General features: G+C 43.3%; 1 protein-coding gene and 1 long non-coding RNA gene across 6 annotated transcripts in view; one reads left to right on the forward strand and one right to left on the reverse strand.

Moving 5' to 3' along the window:
* The window catches only part of LOC143808432 (uncharacterized), a 33023-nt gene extending 23249 nt beyond the window's left edge, over positions 1-9774 (forward strand). The window contains exons 2-3 of the long non-coding RNA XR_013221953.1: positions 615-842; positions 8787-9774. This is a non-coding gene — a long non-coding RNA (uncharacterized LOC143808432). The remainder of the gene's footprint in view (positions 1-614; positions 843-8786) is intronic.
* The window catches only part of KLHL24 (kelch like family member 24), an 80321-nt gene that overhangs the window by 13124 nt on the left and 40552 nt on the right, over positions 1-26645 (reverse strand). For all 5 annotated transcript variants that reach the window (XM_077291086.1, XM_077291091.1, XM_077291090.1 and 2 more), the window contains 5 exons: positions 21692-22658; positions 20161-20345; positions 18146-18264; positions 16648-16836; positions 15567-15755 (listed from right to left, as the gene is read on the reverse strand). In XM_077291086.1, the coding sequence (XP_077147201.1) occupies positions 15567-15755; positions 16648-16836; positions 18146-18264; positions 20161-20345; positions 21692-22608 (1599 nt within the window). In that variant the 5' untranslated portion in view covers positions 22609-22658. The remainder of the gene's footprint in view (positions 1-15566; positions 15756-16647; positions 16837-18145; positions 18265-20160; positions 20346-21691; positions 22659-26645) is intronic.

Below are 26645 nucleotides of genomic sequence, written 5' to 3' on the forward strand. Positions count from 1 at the left end.
AAATTGGCTAGTTCTGCAAATGGGAGGACTGGGGGGCCCATACAATGTGGAACAAGCTGCAACAATTCGCTCAACTATTAAAGAGATAGCTATCTAGTCAAACAAAATACTTTTAGAACCGTCCTAGGAGCATTGATATGCTCGTCTGATCCTCATCTTTACCTAGTGATAGTTTTATGTGTTTATAGAGGATTCTAGTAGTAGAGAAAGGAGAGCGAGAAGCATATATTGTGATGAAAGTGAGTAAGAATAATCATAAGCAACCACTAGAGGGCACCTCACAACAGTTCATGGACTATTGCCGCCATTGTTGTCAGAGATAAAATAAACAAAAAACTCACAACTTTGCCTCCTATTAGCGTTTTATTACAATTAAAGCAAACCAACACATGTGCATTTGTGGAGCCGAAACAGAAAAACAATATCCTACAAGAATGTTTTTACTGGAATCTTTCTCTGTTTGTGTAAGTGGCTTTGGTCATGTGTGAATGGTGTTTTGTAAAATCGCAGGTTTTTTTCATAGCCCCAGTCTATCAAACTAAAAACTAAGCAATTTTCTGACCATATTGCAACTACATTAAACCTAAAACTATCCCATTGTGTTGTGTCTACAGATCCTATGCAGACCCGAGTGTCTCTATAGCAACAGACTACAAACAAACAGATCCCGTGAAGGCTAATCCTGCATGGGACTCAATATTAGAGAAACATTTTAAATGCTGTCAGAGACTCATTATCACGGATGGAGCCAAGAGGAAACACTCAGCGAGTGGCTACAGCGGAGTTTTGCACTGAAGGCTTGATGTCACTGCTGCAGCTGAAGCATCGAGACTGGAGCAACGGTGAGGAGCCGGTGATGGCCACAGGGAGGGCGACTACCTGCTCGGTTTCTTGTTTTAGGCATTTTAAAGGGAGTCATCAATGACTGTTCAAGCCAAACACAGGCGCTCGGTGCACCCTTTGCAAGGCCAAACATTTTAAGGGGTATTCCCAGCTCTAAGATCCTAATATTAGCAAATACCTCCAATTAGAAATGTATTATAGTTTTTCTGATTCTCTATGTCTCTCGCATGTTTCTTCCGACATTTGCAAGAAAAAGTGTGTGTGTGTTTTTTGTTGAAGGAAGGGACATTTTATTGGGGCAGGTCCTGCAATCCCAAAGCAAAAAGACTTGATTAACCCTTGGGAACCATGAGCTTCATATTCAAGGGGTGTGTTTTTCTTGTTTTGCCCTGAGCAGAGGTGGCGCTAGAGAGCAGGTCTGAAAAAATTTCTGTGTGTGTAGACAGGTGGATGCTGAGTTTGCTAGAACTCATGGTTTTGTCTGCTCTAACTTGGCTAAACCTATTCCTATTTGCCCCATGTACACAGCACCACTTGCACAGAAAACACTGACACAAATTTTTCATAACATAAGACTGAAGGTGGGGTCTTTTCATTATGAAGTAAGCCATTGTTATGTCCTGAAGGGTCTCCACAATCCAATGGTTCTGGGTTTGCCCTGGTTGGTGAAGCATAATCCAACTGTCAACTGGCAATCCAGAGAGATTGTAAAGTGGGGAGATTACTGTCATGGTAACTACCTAAACAATTCCCCTTCTGCTGTATCTACAGGGTCCTTACTGGCATTTTTGTCTGGCTTGGAGGACCCTCCCCAATTTTGCAGAAGCGGGTAGGCATCTCAGCCTTGAATAGTGACCTGGAAGGTGAGGTGTTGGAGGCCCGCGGGACACCCGTCTCCTGCCCTTCAGGGAGGTTATTTGTGCCATCTAAATTGCGCTGCAAGTTAACTAGAGAATTTCAAGGCAACCGCAGACCTCCTTTCTCGTCGTTTTTGGTGGCCGGGGCTGCATCTGGATGTGGTTGAACAAGTAGCTTCCTGCAATTTTTGCGCACGTTCTAAGGTAACACATACCTGTCCATCTAGTCCTGTTTCTCCACTACCTGTTCCTAGCAGAGTCAGGGGAGAAAGTTATAAATGTTTGACCGACAGAAAACGCGTTCTAGGTCCGGACCTGAATGTGAATGACTTAGTGTGGTAGTCTACCAGGAATTTCAGGTTGAGGGTTCCTTACTGGAAGTTGGGTCATAGATTCATTGGTCTTTATAAGATAACCGCCGTCATTGGTCCAGCAGCGTTTCATCTTGAGCTACCTCAGGCTCTTAACATCTACACCGTTTTTCACAGGTCTTTGCTCAAGAGATATGTAGAACCCCTTGAGCCCTCACCCCTACCGCCTCCACCAATAATCTTTGATGGTAACTTCGAGTTTCAAATTTCGAGGATTGTAGATACTGGCCTACGATGTTGTTCCTTTTAATACTTGGTACACTGGAGGGGTTATGGTCCAGAGGAAAGGATGTGGGTTTCTGCATCAGAAGTGAAAGCCCCCAGGCTGGTTTGCTCGTTCCACACCTCTTATCCTGAGAAACCTGGTCTTAAATTCCTGGAGGCCAATAGTAGAAGGGAGGCTACTGTCACGGATGTGTCATAGGCTGCAAACAGTTGCACTGTATCTGTCTGCAGAAGGTCTCAGCAGTTTGCTTTACAGTCTTCTGCCTGGTCCTTCTGACGCGAGGATCCAGTGGCCACCTCCCCCAGCTTTAATGGTCACACCTGGATCTGGGTGTTTATAACACCCAACTTGCTGTTGGGAGTTGTGGGTGATATTTCCATTTGCATTTCCCTGTTGAGGCTTGGAGCTGTAGCAGTCGGCTATCGTCCTCTTTGGAGTTTGGAGGACATTGGTGTTTGAGTCTTCTCAAACTAAGTGTTCCTTTGTTTTGTTGGTCTATCCCAGTTGACTTTAGAGGTAGTGGGGATTGACTAGCGCTTATCCTGTCCTTCTCAATACAGGGCTTGTCACCAGGGTCAGGTAGGGATTTGGCAGGGCCGCCATCAGGGCCTGTCTCATCTGCTCACCGGGCCCCCCTACAGGCGCTGCGGCACGCTATTGACATGCGGGCCCATGCCCGCACGTCAATAGTTAACAGCCGCCAGCCAATTGGAGGCTGGCAGCTGACTTGAGCCGCAGCGCGCACTTCGCCGGCGTCTGACGTCATTGTCAGCCGCCGGCGAGTGCGCACTTCACCTGCTTGGAGGGAGTGAGCTTCGCCCGCCGCAGGAGTGTGGCCAGGTAAGAATGCGTGTTTTTTTTGTTTTGTTTTTTTTAGAGCGGCGATCCAGGGGGTCCTGGGACAGAATGCTGGACACGCTGGGGCAGAGATGCTGGACACACTGGGGCAGAGATGCTGGACACGCTGGGGCAGAGATGCTGGACACGCTGGGGCAGAGATGCTGGACACGCTGGGGCAGAGATGCTGGACACGCTGGGGCAGAAATGCTGGACACGCTGGGGCAGAAATGCTGGACACGCTGGGGCAGAAATGCTGGACACATGGAGGCAGAGATGCTGGACATTGGGGGGTGACATGCTGGACACACTGGGGCAGAATGCTGGAGACACTGGGGGCAGAAATGCTGGAGACACTGGGGGCAGAAATGCTGGAAACACTGGGGGCAGAATGGAGACACGGGGCAGAATGAAAGACATGGGGGCATGATTGGAGACACTGGGGGCAGGATTGGAGACAGATCGTGCAGGATCATGGGGCAGGATGGATACGATGGAGGCAGATGGGGCAGGATGAGGAGATCATATGGGGCAGAATGGATACTCATGAGGGCAAAATGCAAGAACATATGGCTGGAGCCAGGAATGAGACACACGGGGGCCAGGATGGGGGATATTATTACCATACAGGCTAATTAAGGGATATTATTACTGCAGTGACTTATTTATCTTATTTTTTGAGTATACTGTTTTAAATGGGGGTGGCGGTCCTGTTACTGTGTAGAGTGATACTATGTCGCCTTTTTTTCTTCATGTGGTGTAATGTAGAAGTTGTGAAAAATTAAGTAATGTGTTCTGCAAGCGGAGCTCAAGATAACTTTGTTATTTCCTGCAGAGACAAGTCCTGGCTGGAAGAAGTGACGGCGGTCTGAGCTGGATGAAAGTTGAAAGATGAAAGACTTCACCTAGAGACGTCACTGGTGAGTCAGTGTTTTACCTATACACTGACACTATACACTGTATACTACAGTATATACAGAGCTCCTGTGTATAATGTCACCAGTGATCACTGTATTACCTATACATTATATACAGAACTCCTGTGTATAATATAACCAGTGATCACTGTATTACCGGTACACAGACACTGCATACTAAGTACAGATCTCCTGTGTATAATGGCACTTATGGTGATGGTATTGTGGGGTTTTTTTTATTACTGATCAGTATTGTAGTATTTGGTCACTTTGTGGTGGTAATATGTGGTCTGGTCATGGTGCGGTGGTATTTGTTCCTTGTATGTGATATTATTCGGTCACTGGTGGTAATATGTGGTCTGGTCATGGTGTGGTGGTATTTGTCCCTTGTATGTGCTATTTGGTCACTATGTGGTAATAACATGGTGTCTGGTCATGGTGTTGTGGTATTTGTTCCTTGTATGTGGTATTATTCGATCACTGTGGCGGTAATATGTGGTCTTGACATGGAGTAGCGGTATTTGTTCCTTGTATGTGATATTATTAGTCATTTTAAAAATTGAAAAATAAATAAAAATATACCTAAATTGCATTGCATATTTTAACAAATATTTAATAGGTTACAGCAGAGTAGCCAAAAGTGTCTACCGTGTTATGGTGGCGGCTTAAAAAATCTTTTGGCCAAAACAAAAGCTGCCGGCTATATGTGTGATCTGGTGATGGGAACTGTTAATGTGTGATAGGTGAGAAGTGGAGTTTTTCCAAAAGAGAGCGGTGGGACTGTGGACAGTTTGAGGGGTGGAGCGTGGAGGCGGGGCTGGGGTGGAGCCTGGGCGGAATCTCAAAGGGGCCCTTAAAAATTTGCCAGTATGGGGCCCTGAAATTTCTAGTGGCAGCCCTGGAATTAGGTATCCTGCTCGGGGATAGGTACGGAACCTTTATAGGAACAACAGACAGATCTAACGTTGCCCTGTCTGCTCTAGGGGTCTCCACTCCCGCCCTTCCCTAGTGTTTGGTTCCATTTCCCTTATTCCTTTGTGTTGCACTTAGCCTTTCCTTCACATTGCGTGACACTGTTATAATGACAGTTAGTTGCCAGTGGCGACTAGAGTTGAGCGAATTTCTCCCAACAAACAGGCTCTCCATGCATGTGCTGTGACACAGCTGCGACACATGCAGCTGCGGCGCCGATCAGCCGGCGTGATCCAGGAAGCCGGGTTCCCTCTGCAGCTTATTCGGAAAGTGCTACAGCTTGACGAATAAGAGGAAACCCAAACAAATGCGCTCAACTCTAGTGGCGACCAAAAGTTTTGCATTTATTTAAAAGTGTGATTAATTTTGTCTGGTTGTTTTGATTTCATTTTCCTGGTGATTTTAGTAAACAGGAAGCAAATGGTTGTCAACTATAAGGATGAAAATTGTGTTTGACATTGTTTTATCCCTTTTTGTGTTAGTTTTCAACATTTGCTGGGCCAAATGTTTTGCATATTTTGTCATAGGTAGTTGAATTTTGCCTAAAATTTTTTTGTTTGTGTGTTTTTTGGTTAAAACATGGCAAAGACCAAGAGAAATTTATCACCACATGTCAGAAAGATTATTATTCTGAGAGTGAAGTCAGGCAAAAACTAAAGAGGTAGCTATGGAATTAAACTGCTGTCAGAGTGAAGTGTCACATATAGTAAAGAAAGAAAAAGGTTATGGAACAGCTGACAAACCTGGAAGTGGGTGACCATGGAAAACGTCCTCCAAAGTTGATCACATTATTAAGAAAAAGTCAGTATCTGATGTCCATAGAAGTGCTGTACAGATTATAAACGAAGAATATGGGGTCAAAGTGAGTCGCCAAACTGTGGTGTGACTGCTAAGAGCAGTAGGCTTGAATGCACAAGTTCCAGTCAAGAAGCCTTTCATTTCTGCAAAGAACCGGAAGGACAGACTTGTGTTTGCACAGAACAAGGCCATTGGAAAGAGACAGATTGGTCTAAGGTGTTGTGGTCAAATGAATCCAAGTTCAATCTATTTGGTAGTGATGGCAAGCACTTTATATACCGCCCAATTGGAAAACGTAATGATGTAAGGTACCAAACACCTACAGTGAAACACGTTGGTGGCAATGTCATGGTTTGGGGTTGCTTTCCCTCATCTGCCACTGGCCCTCTGCATAGAATTGATGGAAATATGAATGTTACCATGTACAAGGATATACTGGAGAACGTAATGTTGCCGCATGGTAAAACCAAAGTAGGCAGGGGCTGGAAATTCCAGCAAGAAAATGATCCTAAGTTCCCATCCTATTTAGTTGAAAATTGGTTAGCAAAGAAAAATGTTCGCCTGTTGCAATGACCAAGCCAATCACCTGATTTACATCCTATAGAGAACCATTGGGATGAGTTATGGTGACAAGTTGGGGCCCATATCCATACGAAAAAAACCATGAATTGTTTGCAGATCTGCAAATGGAATGGAGCAAGATCCCTCAGGATGTCTTGGATACCATAGTAACTTCAATGCCCTGTCGGTGTGGTGAAGTAATTAAAGCAAGAGGTTATGCTACAGAATAATAAGTTATGGCATTGCAACAATTAATTACTCTCTATGTTGTGATCAATAAATTGTAGATATCAACTGACCTTACCTACCGTATATACTCGAGTATAAGCCGAGATGTTCAGCCCATTTTTTTAGGCTGAAAGTGCCCCTCTCGGCTTATTCTCGAGTCATTGTCCCTGGTGGGTCGGCGGGGGAGGGGGAGCAGCGGCTATGACATACTCACCTGCTCCTGGCGAGGTCCCTGCATCACCAATGGTCTCCAGGCGCTGGCAGCGAAGGGCTTCCAGCTTTAAGCGGTCACATGGTACCGCTCATTACAGTAATGAATATAGACGCGACTACACTCCCATAGGGGTGGAGCCGCATATTCATTACTGTAATGAGCGGTACCATGTGACCGCTCAAAGCTGGAAGAGCTGCTGCGCCCAGAGAGTCCATCAGAGAAGCTGCCAGGGACCGCGCCAGGAGCAGGGGAGTATAATGGGAGGGGGAGCACGGAGATATTCACCTGTCCTCGTTCCACCGCTAGGCGCCATCTTCCGCGTCATCTGCCTGTGACGCTCAGGTCAGCGGGCGCGATGACATGGTTAGTGCGCGCCGTCCGGCGGTGGAACGGGGAAAGGTGACTATAGCAAGTGCTGGGGTCTGAGCGACGAGAAGTATGTCAATTTTTTTTTTTTTTTTTTAATCGCAGCAACAGCATATGGGGCATAATAGTCTATGGAGCATCTTATGGGGCCATAATCAGCATTTGTGGAGCATTATACGGGGCAAATGTCTGTATGGAGCATCTTATGGGGCCATAATCAGCATTTGTGCAGCATTATATGGGGCAAATGTCTGTATGGAGCATCTTATGGGGCCATAATCAGCATTTGTGCAGCATTATATGGGCATAATAGTCTATGGAGCATCTTATGGGGCCATCATCAACCTTTGTGCAGCATTATATGGGGCATATTTTTGTATGAAGCATCTTATGGGGCCCATCATAAACTTTATGGAGCATTATATGGGGCGTATTTTGTATGGAGCATCTTATGGGGCCAATCATGAACAGTATGGAGCATTATATGGGGCTCCTGATTCAATATCGATATTCAAGAACACTTAGCCTACTGATGTCTCAATTAATTTTACTTTTATTGGTATCTATTTTTATTTCTGACATTTACCGGTAGCTGCTGCATTTTCCACACTAGGCTTATACTCGAGTCATTAAGTTTTCCCAGTTTTTTTGTGGCAAAATTAGGGGGGTCGGCTTATACTTGGGTTGGCTTATACTCGAGTATATATGGTATATTCTAAGGCAGTTTGGTTAAAATTAAGGTCTTGCATGATGACACCTCCATGCACTTTCAAATCATCACAACAACAGAAAAATGGCATCAAAACAACCAGACAGAAGTAATCACACTTAAAAAAATATGCAAAATTTTTGGTTGTCACTGTAGTTACTAGTGGTCGTAACCATAAGGTCCTGCAATGCCTGTACATGAGGAAAGAGACGGAGGGAATCAGAAAAACTTTACTACATTTCTAATTGGCGGCATTTGCTAATATTATTATTATTATTATTACACCTACTACATATTGGGATAGGGTCTTGGAGATGGGAATGCCCCTTTAAGTGCACCTTCCCACTTGTTTATTTTCTCTCTATCTCTGCCAGTAGTCTGAAACGTGTTTTAAGTTTATGTCTCATTTTGCTGTAAATGAAGTTTAATTACTGCTCACACGAAATGTCATCATGAACCTTCGGCCATATTCACTTGTTCAATATTTGCTCAGTATTTTACCTCAGTATTTGTAAGCCAAAATCAGGAGTGCAGCAAACAGAGGGAAAGTGTAATAGAAACACGTCACTGCTTCTGTATTTATCACCCACTCCTGGTTTTGGCTTACAAATACTGAGGTAAAATACTGAGCAAATACTGAACATGTGAACATGGCCTAAGGAAAACTTTGGCTATTGCATGGAGTGCTGACACTCTAGGCCACGTGCACACTCACAGTCTTTGGTGAGATTTTTACCTCAGTATTTGTAAGCCAAAATCAATAGTGGAACAATCAGAGGAAAACTTAATAGAAACTTGTCACCACTGCATTATTCACCCAATTTATCCGTCAAAGTGAATGATATTTCTGAAATCTCTTGCACATGTTGCTTATTTTTGTCTTGCAGATTTTAAGCAGTTTCAAATCTGAGACATGTCCATTCCTTCAGCATTTTTCACCTATTCCAATGAATGCAAAAAACATGCATACGGTAATTTTTTTTCCAATGCAGCGGCTTTTCTGCCAAGAGACGTGTTTTTGATGCAGAAACATGAGCACATATCCTTTCAACAGAGCACCCGTCGCAGTGACCTGACATGCACTTCCCTGACTCCTCATAAGTGTTACTGTGAAGAAAACAAAAGCTTTGAAAATACTGGAAAATAAATTCTGCTGCAGAATGCAGATTGTCATTCTTACTAAAACATGAATGATGGCGCATGAGGGGGTGTATAAACTGGGAAGTGGCTGACAATGGGGGCTTTTGTGTTTAGGCCCCAACAACAATATCAATTTAGAAGTGGAATCGTCCCAAAGGAAATTCATGCCTCTATTATTATCCTGAAGGAAAGCCACGAAGATTTATTGTTCAAAAGAATTAGAAATCCACATTAAAGTGTGAAAACCACAGTTTTATAAATCATGATGAGCGCCTCTCCCTGTATATAACACACTTCAGAACTCTCTTCTCTAGCTCCACATTATACCCTTAGGCTGTGTGCACAGGTTGCAGATTTGGTGCGTTTTTTCCTTGCAGAAACAATCCTGATGCCAGAAAAGTGAATGAGAAACCTGAAATGTCATGCACACATTGAGTATTTGAGTATTTTTGAATTGCAGATTTAGTGCAGAAAATAATTAGCAGCATGTCAATTTTCTGTGCGTTTTTGCCTGCATTTTTCACCATTGACTTCAGTCAAATCAGTCAAAAACGCATGGCAAAACCGCTGTGTTTTTCCTGCCAAGAGCTGCAAAAATGGTGCAGAAATTTGACTCGATGTGTGCACTTAGCCTTATTCACAACCACCATCAGCTGGAGGAAAAAGCAAATACAAAGTATCTACGGTAATTATCTGTGACCGATCTGGCCTTGTGCATTACATGGACAGTTCACTTATATAGTTGTTGAAAAACTGTTTGCTTCCTTCTTGATTTCCTATTTTTTTGCATGTTTGTCACACTTAAATGTTTTAGATGACGGTATTTATCATTAAGGGAAATAGAAATCCAAACCTACAGGGCCCTGTGTGAAAAAGTGACTGCGCCCTACCCCTTAAAAACATAAATTACCGGTAACTGTGGTTTATCACATCTTTGGGAAGCTGAGTTCAAATTCCCTAGCCAAATCCAGGCCTGATTACTGCCCCACCAGTTCTCAATCAAGAAATCTCTTAAATAGGACCTGTCTAACAAAGTGAAGGAGACTAAGGCTAAGTGCACACGTTGCAGAATTGCAGCGGAAATTTCCGTGGCAATTCGCAACTCCTGCCGCGGGTATATCGCATGCGGAATTGGCATGCGTATTTCCGCTAAACACTAGCGTTTTGCAAGCGTAATTAACTTGCAGAATGCTAGCGTTTTCCAAGCGATCTGTAGCATCGCTTGGAAAACTGATTGACAGGTTGGTCACACTTGTCAATAGTAGAAGATAGAGTGTTAAAAATAATAAAAAAAAAAAAAAAATCATGATATTCTCACCTTCCGGCGTCCCGCGCAGCTTTCCCGCTCCTCGCGACGCTCCAGTCCCAGTAATGCTTTGCAGTATGACCCCAGATGATGTACGGTCTCGTGAGACTGTACGTCATCACAGGTCATTTTCGCAATGCATTACTGGGACCGGAGCGTCACAAGGAGCGGGAAAGCTGCGCGGGACGCAGGAAGGTGAGAATATCATGATTTTTTATTTTAATTCTTTTTTTTAACAATTATATGGTACACAGGGCCTGGAGGAGAGTCTCCTCTCCTCCACCCTGGGTACCATCCGCACATGATCCGCTTACTTCCCGCATGGTGGGCATAGCCCCATGCGGGAAGTAAGCTGATCAATTCATTCCTATGTGTGCGGAATTGCCACCGCCGTGGAAAAAAACGCAGCATGTGCACAAAAAATGCGGAATGCATTGTAAAAATAGGATGCTTAATGTATGCATTTTTTTCCCGGTTTTATCGCGTTTTTATAGCGAAAAAACTTGAAAATTCCTAAACATGTGCACACAGCCTAAAAGTTTCTCAAAAGCTAGACATCATGCCGCGATCCAAAGAAATTATAAAACAAATGAGAAACAAAGTAATTGAGATCTATCAGTCTGGAAATGGTTATAAGGGTATTTCTAAATACACAGTGAGAGCCAATATCCACAAATGGCAAAAATATGGAACAGTGGACTGGTGAACCTTCCCAGGAGTGGCCGGCTAACCAAAATTACACCAAGAGCGCAGCAATGACTCATCTAAGAGGTCAAAAAAGACCCCACAACAACATCCAAAGAACTGAAGGCCTCACTTGATTCAGTTAAGGTCAGTGTTTATGACTTCACTATAAGAAAGAGAGAGAATACTCTGTGAATTGACGAGACAAAAGTTGAACTTTTTGGAAAGTGTTTGTCCCATTACATCTGGTGTAGACGTAACACAGCATTTCAGGAAAGGAACATCATACCAACAGTAAAATATGGTGGTGGAAGTGTCATGGTCTGGGGTTGTTTTGCTGCTTCAGGACCTGGAAGACTTGCTGTGGTAAATGGAACCATGAATTCTGCTGTCTACCAAAAAATCCTGAAGGAGAATGTCCTGCCATCCCTTCATGACCTCAAGCTGAAGCGCATTTGGGTTATGCAGCAAGGTAATGACTCAAAACACACCAGCAAGTCCACCTCTAAATGGCTTCAGAAAAACAAAATTAAGACTTTAAAAGATAAAAATCACACTGGCGCTAAACTCAAATTATTTATGTTAAAAGCTGCTGGCAACCTGGCAGATAATGTGTGCAACTCTGCCTGAAATACCACTCAGTATGTGGATAGTAAATGAATAAATTAGGTTCCCGCGCTAGTAGCAAAATGCACTAGGACTGCTGTCCCGAAATAGTACAGGGGGTGGCACTTACTTTTGAGTGCCCGAAATGTAAATGCCCAAATCGTCCATGTGGCTGAATAGAAGTCCAATCTTCAGATACAGTCCGGAGATAGGGAGCGTCCTCCTGTTATCAACAAACTCCCCCTTGCTCGTGTCTAGGAATTACGGCAGTCAGCCTCGGCCGATGGCGCCGCCGTGTAGCAGTGTGGAGAGGGGGGCGTGGTTAGCGGTGACGTCACCTGTCCGTGTATGACAGACATGCACAAGGGGCCAATCCCGACGCATTTCGAGGGACCCGTCCCTCTTTCTTAAGGTATGCCTCCAGTGCTACCGCTGCCTTCTTATAACCACGCTCACTCACATATTCATTGGTCCGCTAATTCAATATGGTGATACCCACTATTTGAACAGACATTTACCCTACTGAACTTTATACAATATAATTTCACAAGTGATTCTGCAATACTGCTATTCTACATATAAATACATGAATAGATTGAATTAAATTAAAATATAATGTATCTAATTAAATATATTTACTTTATCGGGTTAGAGTAGGATAATACAAACAATTTATTTTTAATCAGTGTGGGTTTGAGTATTATAATTATTTATTACTATTGTACATATTTTAATAAAGATATATATATTTTTAATAGGGTTTTATAATATGTAGTGCTTACTAATTTTGCAGCCCTATATAACATTTATATTGTTTCCATTGGCCCTATATAAGGGGGATTCTTCCCCCCACCCCTTTTTCTGTTTCCTATATATTTATTTAGATACACTTTATTTTAATTGAATTCAAGATTGGACTTCTATTCAGCCACATGGGATGATTTGGGCATTTACATTTCGGGCACTCAAAAATAAGTGCCATCCCCTGTACTATTTTGGGACAGCAGTCCTAGTGCATTTTGTTACTAGCGCGGCAGCCTAATTTATTCATTCAAAATGAAGTCTTTGGCATGGCCTAGTCAAATTCCTGACCTTAATCCATTTGAGATGCTGTGGCATGACCTTAAAAAGGCGGGTCATGCTCGGAAACCCTCCAGTGTGGCTGAATTACAACAATTCTGCAAAGAAGAGTGGCCAAAATTCCTTCAGAGCGTTCTAAAAGACTCATTGCCAGTTATCGCAAAAGCTTTACTGCAGTTGTTGCTGCTAAGGGCGGCCAGTTAATAGGTTTAGGGGGCAATCACTTTTTCACACAGGGCCCTGTAGGTTTGGATTTCTTTTTCCCTTAATAATAAAGACCTTCATTTATAAACTTAATTTTGTGATTACTTGTGTTATCTTTGTCTAATATTTACATTTGTTTGTTGATCTGAAACATTTAGGCTGTGTGCACACGTCGCTTTTTTTGCGGTTTTTCGCTATAAAAACGCTATAAAACCGCGAAAAAAACGCTCACATTAAGCATCCTATTTAATAGAATGCAATCCGCATTTTTTGTGCGCATGCTGCGTTGTTTTCCTGAGCAGAAACGATTTCCAGAAAAAAACGCAGCATGTTCATTAAACTTGCGGAATCGCGGGGATTCCGCACACCTAGGAATGCATTGATCCGCTTACTTCCCGCATGTGGCTATGCCCACCATGCAGGAAGTAAGCAGATCATGTGCGGTTGGTACCCAGGGTGGAGGAGAGGAGACTTTCCTCCACGGACTGGGAACCATATAATTGTTAAAAAAAAAAGGAATAAAATAAAAAATAGTGATATACTCACCTTCTGATGGCCCCGGAGTCTTCCCGCCTCTCAGCGGTGCACGCGGCGGCTTCCGTTCCCAGGGATGCTTTGTGTGAAGGACCTGCGATGACGTCATGGTCACGTGACCGCGACGTCATCGCAGGTCCTGAACACAAAGCACCTATAGGAACGGAAGCCGCCGCGTGCACCACTGAGGAGATCGGGGACCATCAGAAGGTGAGTATAACCATTTTTTAATTTTTTTTTATTATTTTTAACATTATATCTTTTTACTATTGATGCTGCATAGGCAGCATCAATAGTAAAAAGTTGGTCACACCTGTGACCAACCTGTCAATCAGTTTTCCAAGCGATGCTACAGATCGCTTGGAAAACGCTAGCATTCTGCAAGCTAATTATGCTTGCAAAACGCTAGGAATATGCATGCCAATTCCGCATGCGATATACCCACGTCAGGAGTTGCGGAAATTTCCAAGGCAATTCTGTGACGTGTGCACTTAGCCTTAAGTGTGACAAACATGCAAAAGAATAGGAAATCAGGAAGGAGACAAACACTATTTCACACAACTGTATACTGTTTTATTGCTTGCAGTTAAAAATAAACTGGGATATAAATATAAAGGACAAAAATAAGGTGCCCTGGAATGTTAAATATAAGTGAGAAAGTCGAACACTGCTTGGCTTTGAGATACTGGGCCACAAAAAAGTGAAATATCTCCATTTCATTATAGAAATTATCTGCCCCTCCTTTCTCCCCATCATAAACTCAATTTGCGGCTTGGAGCCCCAAGAAACAATAATTGCAGGGAAGGTCGGCGCCTGTGGAATAAGTGTCCATCCATCATGTGCAAATTGTTCAATGGAAGCTTTTGATAACTGGGCTTCTGAGGAGCTACATGCCTCCTACAGGGTATATAGAAGGAAGAGGCAATAAAACATCTATTATTTGTGTATTAATCTCTTCATGAATCAAATTTTATATGGTGGAGGGAGGGCTTGTGTGAGCGCAGTTATATATTAGACTTAGAAAACGTGATAACCAAGAATGCTGAAAATATCTAGGAACCACAGACCCACAAAACACATTAGATAGCCAACAGCCATCTCCCCAACCACAGGCTCGACCAGGTGCTCCTGAGTTCTCTATGTCAGCAGTTTAACGCCATGGGAAAAAAGGATCAACCATTGGAAATCCAACACGCTGGATCCTTCTGTTACCTGACATGATCTGTATAGAGAGTCGGGAGGCCTCCAGACACATTACACTGTTGATTGATCCCAGCGATTTTGTTGGGTTCGGCCAACTTTAGTTTAAAGTGTATGGGAGCCAGAGGGAAGCTCAGAACATTCTCGAATTAGTTACATTTGTGAACAATAGTTTCTGGGAGCCAAATGGTTGCCATTGTAACTGTACCCCCACAGAATGCAAGAGCGCATCTTTATGTTAGATGTCAAGTTAGCAGATCAAAAGGGTAAGGGCTCAATCACATGCGGCTATAACATGGGTAAGAGCTCTTTGATGTTTCATCAGATAGCACTTGGACCAATGTTTTTTCATGGGGAAGAGCAGATCTGCGATTTTTTTTTTTTCTACAGACCGAACCGGTGTGTGGAAAAAAAACACAGCATGCTCAGAGTGGTTCCAGAATTAGGATCACGTGCACCCATATAAGTCTACGGGGGTGGTGACACATCGACATGAAATCGGATATCACCCAAGTGAAGTCCGACATCTGCAGACTCAGACAATGAAGAATATGGAGAAATTAAGTTCTCCATCTTCTCCACGGCAGTACTGCAATTATTACTTTATAAGAGAATCGGATCACACTTGGATCAGACTCTGAAAGACTTTGAGACAACTGTTATTAGCGTAATCGTCCCATGAGAGAATTTAAGATGGTGTTGGCGAGCCCTAAAATATGAAGAGAGTAATTAGAAGAGCCGTGCTTTACAAAAATGCTGATCATCATACACACATACTGTGGGATTAAATCCATTTTGTATCGCTGCACTCCACCCGACACAGGTGGAGTCATCCTTCCAATACACAGAAAGCGTTATTCCTAAGGGGAGAGTTGGGCAGAGACACGTAAATGATTAGGACGTGACTGATTACCTGTCTGCTGAACGTGTTCTGCACATGAATCCAGTAATCTTCCACTGGGTCGTAGCAGTAAATTGACTTTGTGAGCCCTCCAGCAACGTAGATGAGGTTGTTTAAGGACACGGCTGTGATACATCTCTTTGCTATAGGAATGGCAGCACGCAGTAACCAAGCATTATTATCTGGATCATAGCACTGCACCTGAGAATCAAAGCAGATTATCAGCTATGTGCTGGCATACAGAAGGCAGTGTTCATCTATGGTGACATCTGGTTTTCCAAACTCGATACACAACACAAGGCGATAACTATAGGGACAAGCATATGATGTGTGACTATGAGAACACGGCATTGCTCCTTTACATTTCACCTCAAGAGCATTATTGGGCAATGACGTTGGATAGTAAGCCCTGTGATGCCTCAGTAGACTTGGTTAACTATTTGCATGATATATAGAAGGGTACTGTCTACAAACAATTGCCGCAAATTTGGAAAAAGTCTGCAAAATGTCTTTGACCGCAGTGCGAATCTGTCTCGTTGTGCAGTTCATATTGTGGTCTTTAAAAAAAAATATAGCGCCGGCGCCAGCATATGCACAGTAGCATCTATTGGCGTCATTTTGCTGCAGCCAATTTTTTTTGGCCTCCAACAAAATGGGGGAGGGGGATGTCCAGTACCATCTATGGGCAACTGCACATGCGCAACCGCCATTTTGCTGTAGTAATATCTTTTTTTCAAGACCACATTATGAACTAAGTGCAGTATTTAAAATAGGGAGCACATCACTGAAAGTTCAGTGACCTGTCATTTAAGCCCATAAGGATGAATATGAGAACACAGCACCAAAAAATCCTCGCCCACTGGCCGCCCTGGAGCACGAGCATCTCATTAACTAAAAACTGCAAATACAGATTAGACAACAACCACAAGACAGATTTCATCACCCAAGGTATATTTTAATCAGTATAACGGCGCCAACCTGACTCTGTCTGTAGGTTACTGAGCAAAATCAAGATAACAGGTTCGCTTTAAATACTGTACATCCATACAAAATGATGATCTCAAGCATAGACCTCATTGCCAGAACCACGTACCTTGTCAGAACAAGTGTTGTCATCTGGTCCTCCTCCAATAACAAATAATTTGCCCACACAGCTGGTAACGGCGGGAGAGCTGACAGCCTCCTTCAGTGGAGCCACGTCTGTCCATCGATTAGAAAATGAATCATAGCATTCAACACTGCTCAGCCTGTTCTGTCCATCATATCCGCCAACCACATAGACCTAGTAGAGAAAGGGCACAGAAGAGCTCAAGAGGTTATAAGAAGTAGATGAAGGCCGCCTTCACACATCCGTGCTTCTCGGTCTGAGTACAGAACAGATGTCCACAATGGCTGTGGGTCTCCTCAGCTGAACTCTACAGTCTTCTATATACCTATTAGGCTGTGCAGCTGAGTGAGGAGACCTGCGGCAAATCTATATACTCCAGCAAATACTAAAAATACAATTTTTCCAATATCCAGTATCGATTCTTCTAGGCTTTCAACACCTCTGCTTTCAGTCATTTAGAAGGAAAATGTATTACTGCAAAAAAAGGCCCCGTCTCACATAGCGAGATCGCTAGCGAGATCGCTGCTGAGTCACAAGTTTTGTGACGCAACAGCGACCTCAGTAGCGATCTCGCTATGTGTGACACGTACCAGCGATCCGGCCCCTGCTGTGAGATCGCTGGTCGTGTCAGAATGGCCTGGACCTTTTTTTGGTCGTTGAGGTCCCGCTGACATCGCTGAATCGGTGTGTGTGACACCGATCCAGCGATGTCTTCACTGGTAACCAGGGTAAACATCGGGTTACTAAGCGCAGGGCCGCGCTTAGTAACCCGATGTTTACCCTGGTTACCAAAAAAAACAAACAGTACATACTCGCCTTTCGGTGTCCGTCAGGTCCCTTGCCGTCTGCTTCCTGCTCTGAGTGCCGCCGTAAAGTGAGAGCACAGCACAGCAGTGACGTCACCGCTGCGCTCTGCTCTCACTGTACGGCGGCTCAGTCAGAGCAGGAAGCAGACGGCAAGGGACCTGACAGACATCGAAAGGCGAGTATGTACTGTTTGTTTTTTTGGTAACCAGGGTAAACATCGGGTTACTAAGCGTGGCCCTGCGCTTAGTAACCCGATGTTTACCCTGGTTACCCGGGTGCTGCAGGGGGACTTCGGCATCGTTGAGGACAGTTTCAACGATGCCGAAGTCGTTCCCCTGATCGTTGGTCGCTGGAGAGAGCTGTCTGTGTGACAGCTCCCCAGCGACCACACAGCGACTTACCAACGATCACGGCCAGGTGGTATCGCTGGTCGTGATCGTTGGTAAATCGCTATGTGAGACGGGGCCTTTAGTCACTCTGTTCTGGACAGGTGGTGGTCACATAAGTGCACAGTTGGTGGCCATTACATTATTGTAATCAATCTGTAGTAACAAAACATTGCAAATCTCAAATCTATGTAAAAAAGTAAATCAATGAAAAAGGTGTATTTCTGACGTTCTGGTATGAGAAGACAATTCAAAACTAATTTTATACTCCATATAGCACAATAACTTACTTTGCCTAGAAGCACAGCCATTTTATGACGCCATCTTCCCTTGTTTAGGGAGGCAACTCTGATCCAAATATTTAGCTGGGAATTATAGATCCATACATCACGACTGTTGATCCTTCCTCCTAAAAAAAATAGGATTGATCAATTAGTAATTAGGATTAATATCTTATATATTGGCTAGGATAGTGAGCAGCTGTAAAGAGCGACTCCTGCTCTGGAGGACCCTGCATGTCTGTTCATTACAAAGACAGCCGATGGATTTTACTAGCTACTATGCAATGCATTGTTCCCCCTGTGGTGGCGCTGCAGGGAAACGGAGCATTTGCGGTCTTGATTCCCACTGGATTGCAGTGGATTGCTCTCGGTCCCAGAAGTGGACCTCCCGATGGCAGGGCTATACATAGAAATCATGTGGCCCCATAGTAAAAGTCCTAATTGGTCTCCCCCCTACTCACACCACCCAAAAATATTTGGAAAAGTAGGTAGGGTAATACTTCTCATCTTTTAAAAACAGGGTGAGGGACATGTATGGCGGTACTTCCACAGTAATTATGCCAATAATGATGCCCCCTAGGGTTCACACCCACTAGTATAACTCTTTCATTACCCTTATAGAGTATGATGCCCCAAAAAATGTCCCCCCACACACATAGCATGGTAACTCCATAGTGTAGTGAATTCCCCCTTAACAATTTAACTCCACATTCCCCCCACGCGCACAGTATGATGACCATAGAGTACCTCCAGAAAAGTATGATGTCCCCATAGTGACCCTCAATAATGTATAGTACATTTCACAGCATGATGCTCCTAAAGTGTCATACAAAGTATGATGTCCCTATAGTTACCTCACAAACAGTATTATGACCTCTAGACAGTATGATGGACCCCATAGCTCCCACAAAGTATGTTGTCCCAACAGCCCCACATACACAGTATGATAACCTCACATACCCCCTTCGCCACAGTATGATGCTCCCCAGCATTACGTTTCCCACAGCCCCCCACACAGTACCATGGACCTCACAGTTCCACACAAAGTATGATGCCCCAATGGCCACACATGCACAGTATGATAACAGCACAAACCCCCTTCACCACAGTACGATGCCCCCTGGAATCATGTTTCCCACAGCCCCCCACACAATATCATGGACCCCACAGCTCCCCACAAAGTATGAGGATGAGCTTACTGTTGAAATTGTGACGATGGACAGGTGGAGTGGGGGTGTCAGTATGGGCAAACACCGGACTCCCCCAGCTCACATAATCCATAGTGGCCGCATGGTCTGCAACTAGGTACAGTTCTCCCCGACCCTGTGACTAACCTATTACCTCTGTACCCTTCTAACATAATCCATATTGTGAAACATCTGAAATTAAACTAAGAGACAAAGGATTTTAGAACATTTTTCTAACTAAATATTAGATTAAAAACATTTAAAAAAAATTATAGGGTTTGTTTGGGGCTCAATGTTAGCAGTTGCACAAAGGCCCTGGTTCTTGATGGGGTCAAAACGCCGCTCTACTGTAAATTAAAACACCAGTATCAGAAATGGCACAAGGCAGAATCTGCACTTAGGCCCAGGAGCTTCATCTTACACCTCTGCTGAGAAATCTAGACCTACTTATCACAGATGACTCAAAACCAAATAGTTATCCATACTTGAAACTAAATGAATCACTGTCATCAGGGCTGAGAGCTGCAATGGTTCGCACAACCAACCCCACTCACTATTCAATGACCCAAGTTTAACAAATTTGCCCTGGCTGTCGGCCCAGAAGGTGTTTGTTACATTGCTGGTGAGAAACTCCCAAAACACTAATCTCCTGGGAACTGGACCCCTTTGTTGTCCAACCCGAGAAATCGTAAACTGAGCAAATATTAAGATTGGTGTAGGTCTACGACCACTGCCAAAATAGGAGGGCATGGAAGGTGCAGTGCCAAACGCTAAGACTGCTAATGCAATGGAAAATCGTAATAAACACATCAACCCTGCCGTCACCGTAGCCCTCACCTGACACCAGGATGTCATTCCTTAGGGCACACACTGCATATTCTGACTTTGTAAATTCTGGAAGCTTTGCCAGGGATTTCCATTCTCCGGTTACCGGATCATAGCATTCGGTGTAAGGAAGATTAAATCCTCCAACGCGTTCACAGCCTCCGACTACGACAATGACCTCAGAGTAGCCAGTGGACCTGTAACAAATAGCAAACACATCAACTGTATATTCAGTGCAGCCAAAGTGGCTCTTGTGTATAATGGCGGCCTACAGTCCAAGGCCCACACACAGACATTCGGACTACCTTGGTGAGGTGGCTATGATGTGCAAGAGTCAGAATCTTTGCAATTTATTGTCTGTATTTGTCATTGTTACCTGTTTTGCAACATTAATATTTGTTTTACCTTTGTGAAGTTAAAAGGTTTGTCTCACCATAGATACAGAATTATTAAGCCAGATACTAATATACATAAATATACATATTATTTGGCATTTTAAGTCTACGTGCTTTACATAATTATGGGGGAAGGGATTGTTTTCTATCATTGTAATCCTGCCCGTGATGATCAGTGTCAGCCTATGAGGAGGCTCAGTGGTCATTGTGAAAATTAAAAGAGGATGGCTCAAGTTTTAAATGGTAAAAATTGCAAAGTGCTTGTAAAACAATGGCCAACCCTGCGGTTTCAAAGTGGCCAGTTTCCTAGGCAATGAGTGCAAATCACTTTCAGGCTTTTTTAGCTATACAGCTTGAATGTGCCACTCCAAAGCGGTCAGGATTGCTGGATCTGGGTAGCTTCAGTTGCTCTGTGCTTTTCCCATGCTACAAACACAAAGCTGCCGCTGTTTGCTGCATGGGAGGGCCCCAGCATACCACTAGTTCGAAGTTTCAATCTTCAAGAGCGCACCGTACCTGGTTACCATGAAGTGCTCCTGAAGTTAGAAGGTTTCAACACTCCATTTTAATAAATAAAGTTAATAAAAATCTTCAAAAATTCTTTCAAAATTCTGTATAATTTAGGTAATTTTCTAATGACAAATTCCCATGAATGTTCCTACAAATAGGAATATGGGTATAGCTTTAATTTTTCTCTACAACAATGACACAAATTAGCTTAAAGGGGTATTCTCAAGTTTGGAAGTTATCTCCTATCCAAAGAATAGTGGATAACTTCACAATTGCTGGGGGTCCAACTGCTGAGACCTTCCCGATCCCGAGAGCCAGGGCACTGAAAAGCCCTGGTTGAAAGGAGCTGTGGTTGATCATGTGCGCTGCCACTTCGCTGGTCTTTGGCACTCACATAAGAATGAATGGAGTAAAGGTGCATGATCGACCACTGCTCCATTCAAACAGGGTGCTTCAGAGCCATGGTTCTCAGGATCGGAGGGTGTCTCATAAGTCGGGCCCTCAGTGATTGGGAAGTTCTCCTATTCCATGGAAAGGGATTAACTTCCAAACTGGTAAATTCCCCTTTAAAGCCCCCACAGTAGAAATTAACAGGAGTTGACAAAAGTACACAATATGTGTTCTGAGATAATTCGAACCTGCGTGGCCTGGTCCGAGGTGACATCATCTCATTTCCAAGTATGTGATATCTCCTGGCTTCGTGGAGCAGCTGGTAGCATTCTGCGGAGTTCTGAATCAGCTGATCGACTTCTACAGTTTGCACAAAGTAGTTAGGGTGCAGCAGAGGTAGCCGAACATGTGTCAAAAGTTCATGCAACATAGGTCTCCTGACATCAACATGGTGGTACACCCATCGCATGACTGCCTCAAACACAAACTCTTCTTTGCTGACAACCAATTCATCGCTACTGATGTAATCAATGACTTCAGCCTTTCCCAGCTCCAAAAACTCTTCATGTTGTACAACAACTTCAAATGCCTGTTGTGCAAACGTTTTACACTTGGTGAAGAGTGTCTTGAGGGAGTGAGTGTCAGCAAAGTGTTGGATTCCTAAGCAATTGCATGGGTCCAGCTGCTCTTCCAAAAATTTGGCGCATGCATCGCGCAACACGCTGATCTGGAACAAGCTGGAGGTTTCGAACAGATACTGGACATTTTCAGTTGTGATCTTGACTTTCCCTGTGTAGACATACTGCAAGAAGCAATCCATAGCTTCAGCAAAAATGCCATTGATTTCCACCAACATCTCCCTGCTTTCTCTGTGATCATTGCAGAACATGGCCCGAAAGTAGCTGCTACAGGCTGAGAGGACTGCTCTGTGACATGGGAATTCTCTGCCTTCCACACAAATGATGACATCTGTAAAAAGTCGGCTCTCTCGAAACTCATTGAATGTTTGCAGGATACTTTCGGAATGGGATGAACCAGAATTAAAATCAAACACTTCGTGACCTGACAACTTTTGGTCCATCTCAAACACTTTTCTTTTGGTTGCAGGAGATTCACGAACTCCACTCTCCTCTCTGTTTAATCGGCGTCCTAATATGAGTACCATTGTTCAGTTGTGTGGTTACACAACAGCTTTTGGGTGAATTATTCTACTGCCTGTAAAAAAACAAGATCAGCAGTTAGGAAACAAGGAGATTATTTGATCATACATTAATTTTCAAAATATACCTTTGTTCATTGTATTAGGCATATTAATCTCTGGTTATATCTACATCCATTGGGTTGCACTCAGGCATCTGTTGTTTGGATGAAAAAAACATTATAGCTTTTACTTCATCCCCACTGAGAGATAAAGATATAGGTAGAATAACTTTCTGTAAATCCCTCACCCAAAGAGATATAGCAGATGCTTTAGGGATCATGCTACAGTCATGGCCAAAAGTGTTGGCACCCTAGAAACTGTTCCAGAAAATGAAGTATTTTTCCCAGAAAATTATTGCAATTACACATTTATTTCCCTTGTGTGTATAGGAACCAAAAAAACAGGAAAAAAAGGCAAATTGAACACAAAACCCCCAAAATGGGCAAGACAAAATTGATGTAACCTTTCCAAAATTGTGGGTAAACAATTTTGTTTCAAACATGTGCTGCTCATTCAAACTCACCTGTGGCAAGTAATATGTGTGGGCAAAATAAAAATCAAACCTAAAACCAGAAAAAAGGGGAGATGTTGACTCAATCTTTGCATTGTGTGTCTGAGTGTGCTACACTAAGCATGGAGAACAGAAAGAGAAGAGAACTGTCGGAGGATTTGAGAACCAACATTGTTGAAAAATATCAACAATCTCAAGGTCACAAGTCCATCTCCAAGAGATCTTGATGTTCCTTTGCCACAGCGCAAAACATAATCAAGATGTTTACAACCCATGGCTCTGTAGCTAATCTTCCTGGATGTAGATGGCAGAGGAAACTGATGAAAGGTTGCAAAGCAGGACAGCCCAGATGGTAGATAAGCAGGCCTAATAAAGTTCCAAAGAAATTCAAGCTGTCCTTCAGGCTCAGGGTGCATCAATATCAGTGTGAACTATAAGTCGACATTTGAATAAAATTAAATGTTATTGCAGGAGACCCAGGAGGACCACACTGCTGACACAGAGACATATAAAAGCTAGACTGCGGTATGCCAAAAGGTACGTAAGCCAGAATCCTTCTGGGAAAACGTCTTGCAGACAGAGGAAACCAAGATAGAGCTTTTTGGTAAATACATAATTTTAATGTTTACCGAAAATGGAATGAGGCCTACAAAAAAGAAAACCGTACCTGCTATAAAGTATGGTGGAGATTGAAACATGTTTTGGGGTTTGTTTTGCTGCCTCAGGCACTGGGTGCTTTGATTGTGTGCAAGACATCATGAAATCTGAAGATTACCAAAGGATTTGGGGGTCGCAATGTGGTGACAAGTGTCAAAAAGCTGGGTTTGCATCCTAGGTCATGGGTCTTTCAGCAGGACAATTACCTCAAACATACTTCAAGAAGCACCCAGAAATGGATGAAAACAAAGAACTGGAGAGTTCTGAAGTAGCAAGCAATAAGTCCAGATCTAAATCCCATTGAACACCTGTGGAGAGATTTTGCAAAAGAAGAGTGCTCCAAAATTCCAGCTGAGAGGTGCAAGAAGCTTCTGATGGTTATAGGAAGCAATTGATTTCAGTTATGTATTCCAAAGGGTGTGCAACCAAAGTTGAAGGTGCCAACAATATTGTCCTGCCCATTTTGAGGGTTTCGTGTGAAATTTTGTCCAATTTGCCTTTTTTTCCCTGTTTTTTTTTGTGTTGTTCCAATACACACAAAGGAAATCAACATGCATATAACAATCTTTATTTTTAAATAATAATCTTTATTTTTATATAGCGCTAACTTATTCCGCAGCGCTTTACAGTTTGCACACATTATCATCGCTGTCCTCATTGGGGCTCACAGTCTAGATTCCCTATCAGTATGTCTTTAGAATGTGGAAGAAAACCGGAGAACCCGGAGTAAACCCACGGAAACACGGGGAGAACATACAAACTCCTTGCAGATGTTGTCCTTGATGGGATTTGAACCCAGGACTCCAGCGCTGCAAGGCTGCAGTGCTATCCACTGCCCATACAAAACGTGTAGTTGCAAAAGTTTCCTGGGAAAAATATTTCATTTTTTAAAACAATTTCAAGGGTGCCAACTGCCAACACTTTCGGCCATGACTATAAAGGTATGTGCACACGCTGCGGATTTCGCTGCGGAACCACAGCGTTTCCGCAGCTGCGGGTCCGCAGCGGTTTCCCATAAGTTTACAGTACAATGTAAACCTATGGGAAATGAAATCCGCAGTGCACATGCTGGGGAAAAAAACGCGCGGAAACGCAGCGGTTTATTTTCCACAGCATGTCAATTGTTTGTGCGGATTCCGCTGCGGGTTTCAACCTGTTCCAATAGAAATCTGCAGGTGAAAACCCGCAGAGAAAACCGCACTAGAAACCGCGATAAATCCGCAGTAAAAACCGCAGCGGTTTTTCACTGCGGATTTAGCAAATCCGCTGCGGAAAATTCCGCAGCGGAATCCGCAACGTGGGCACATGGCCTCATTAATAAAGTACTTTGATCACAGCATCGTAGGCACTGATTCAAGCAGGAATTCTCTATCTCATTGGAAGTGGCAACGGTTTTGTGAAATAGCAGGCTTGTAGACAAATTGACTGGCTACAGATTCCCTTAGGTTTAGGACAATGAACACAACTTTTTCTAGTGAATTAGTAGAGAGGAAAGATTTGAAGCATAACCTGCCGGGCACTGAAGGGAAAGATTTCACATAGGTGTGGCACATGATGACTTCAGAGTACTAACAATACTAACAACCTCATAGTCGCTAACATTTCTGGTGAAAAAGAGGTAAATACACCTACAGCCCGTAGTACAAGTGATAAAATGATGTTGCCAATCACTCAACACAAAGGATGTGCAGATATAGGTGAAATTTCCCTAGATCAAAAAATGCTGAATGTATGCAAGCCTACCTAGATGCGGAGGTTGGCACCCTAAGAAAATCGAGAATGGCGCCCCCGCTCGTACGATGACTTTTTTATGGACAACTCCACACTGCCACATTATCGCTTATCCTCTCCTGATGAACCCATGGCTGGGGGAAACGCGTTGAGAGCTTTGATTTGATCCGTGCTAGGAGTCACTTTATCAGGACCCGCAACTACCTGTATATCATGAATCCAACAGATGAGTATCTGATTGCACAATAAGGGGACTTTTTTGCTATGTGGGGCAAATGGTGCACCTGTTGGTACATAGATAGCGGGTGGAGGGTGTAGTGACATAGTATGATATCTATGCCGTGGTGTTTATCTATATATATGTTGTTCATTAACACCTTCATCTTAGTAGTATTAGTCTATTTAAAATGGCTTTATCCGTGGTATGTTGTGTATTAAGGTCATGATGATGCTGTATAGTACCTAGATCCTTTTGTTTTCCTGTATGTATCCATGTATATTGGATATGCTTGATGGGATCTTTCCCTTTGCTTACATTACATTATTGGTGGGCCCCATATTTGCCATTTAAACATCATATACCATCATATGTTATCACAGCCATCTGGCTTTCTTTTTCTGACTATCTCCTTATAGGATATAGCTAGGAGATTAGGGACAGCCATCGTACGAGCGGGGGCACCATTCTCGATTTTCTTAGGGTGCCAACCTCCGCATCTAGGTAGGCTTGCATACATTCAGCATTTTTTGATCTAGGGAAATTTCACCTATATCTGCACATCCTTTGTGTTGAGTGATTGGCAACATCATTTTATCACTTGTACTACGGGCTGTAGGTGTATTTACCTCTTTTTCAGTTTATTGAGTTTTTTTGGGCTGGACTTTTATCAGGCCTGTCTTATCGTTGGAAGACATCTCCTGCAAAATTTTTGAGTTATCCAATATTCTGGCTACTTTTTATAGGGTATTTTTGTTCCAATTTAATTTCATAAAGTATACAATTTTATGGGTTTTTTTTATTTTGTAAAACTGTTTCTTCCCTTATTATACATTTAACGTGTGAGTCAACATTTCTGGTGACTTTTACAACACAACCCTGCCA

This window comes from Ranitomeya variabilis, chromosome 2, assembly GCF_051348905.1.
Source record: "Ranitomeya variabilis isolate aRanVar5 chromosome 2, aRanVar5.hap1, whole genome shotgun sequence".
NCBI lineage: Eukaryota > Metazoa > Chordata > Amphibia > Anura > Dendrobatidae > Ranitomeya > Ranitomeya variabilis.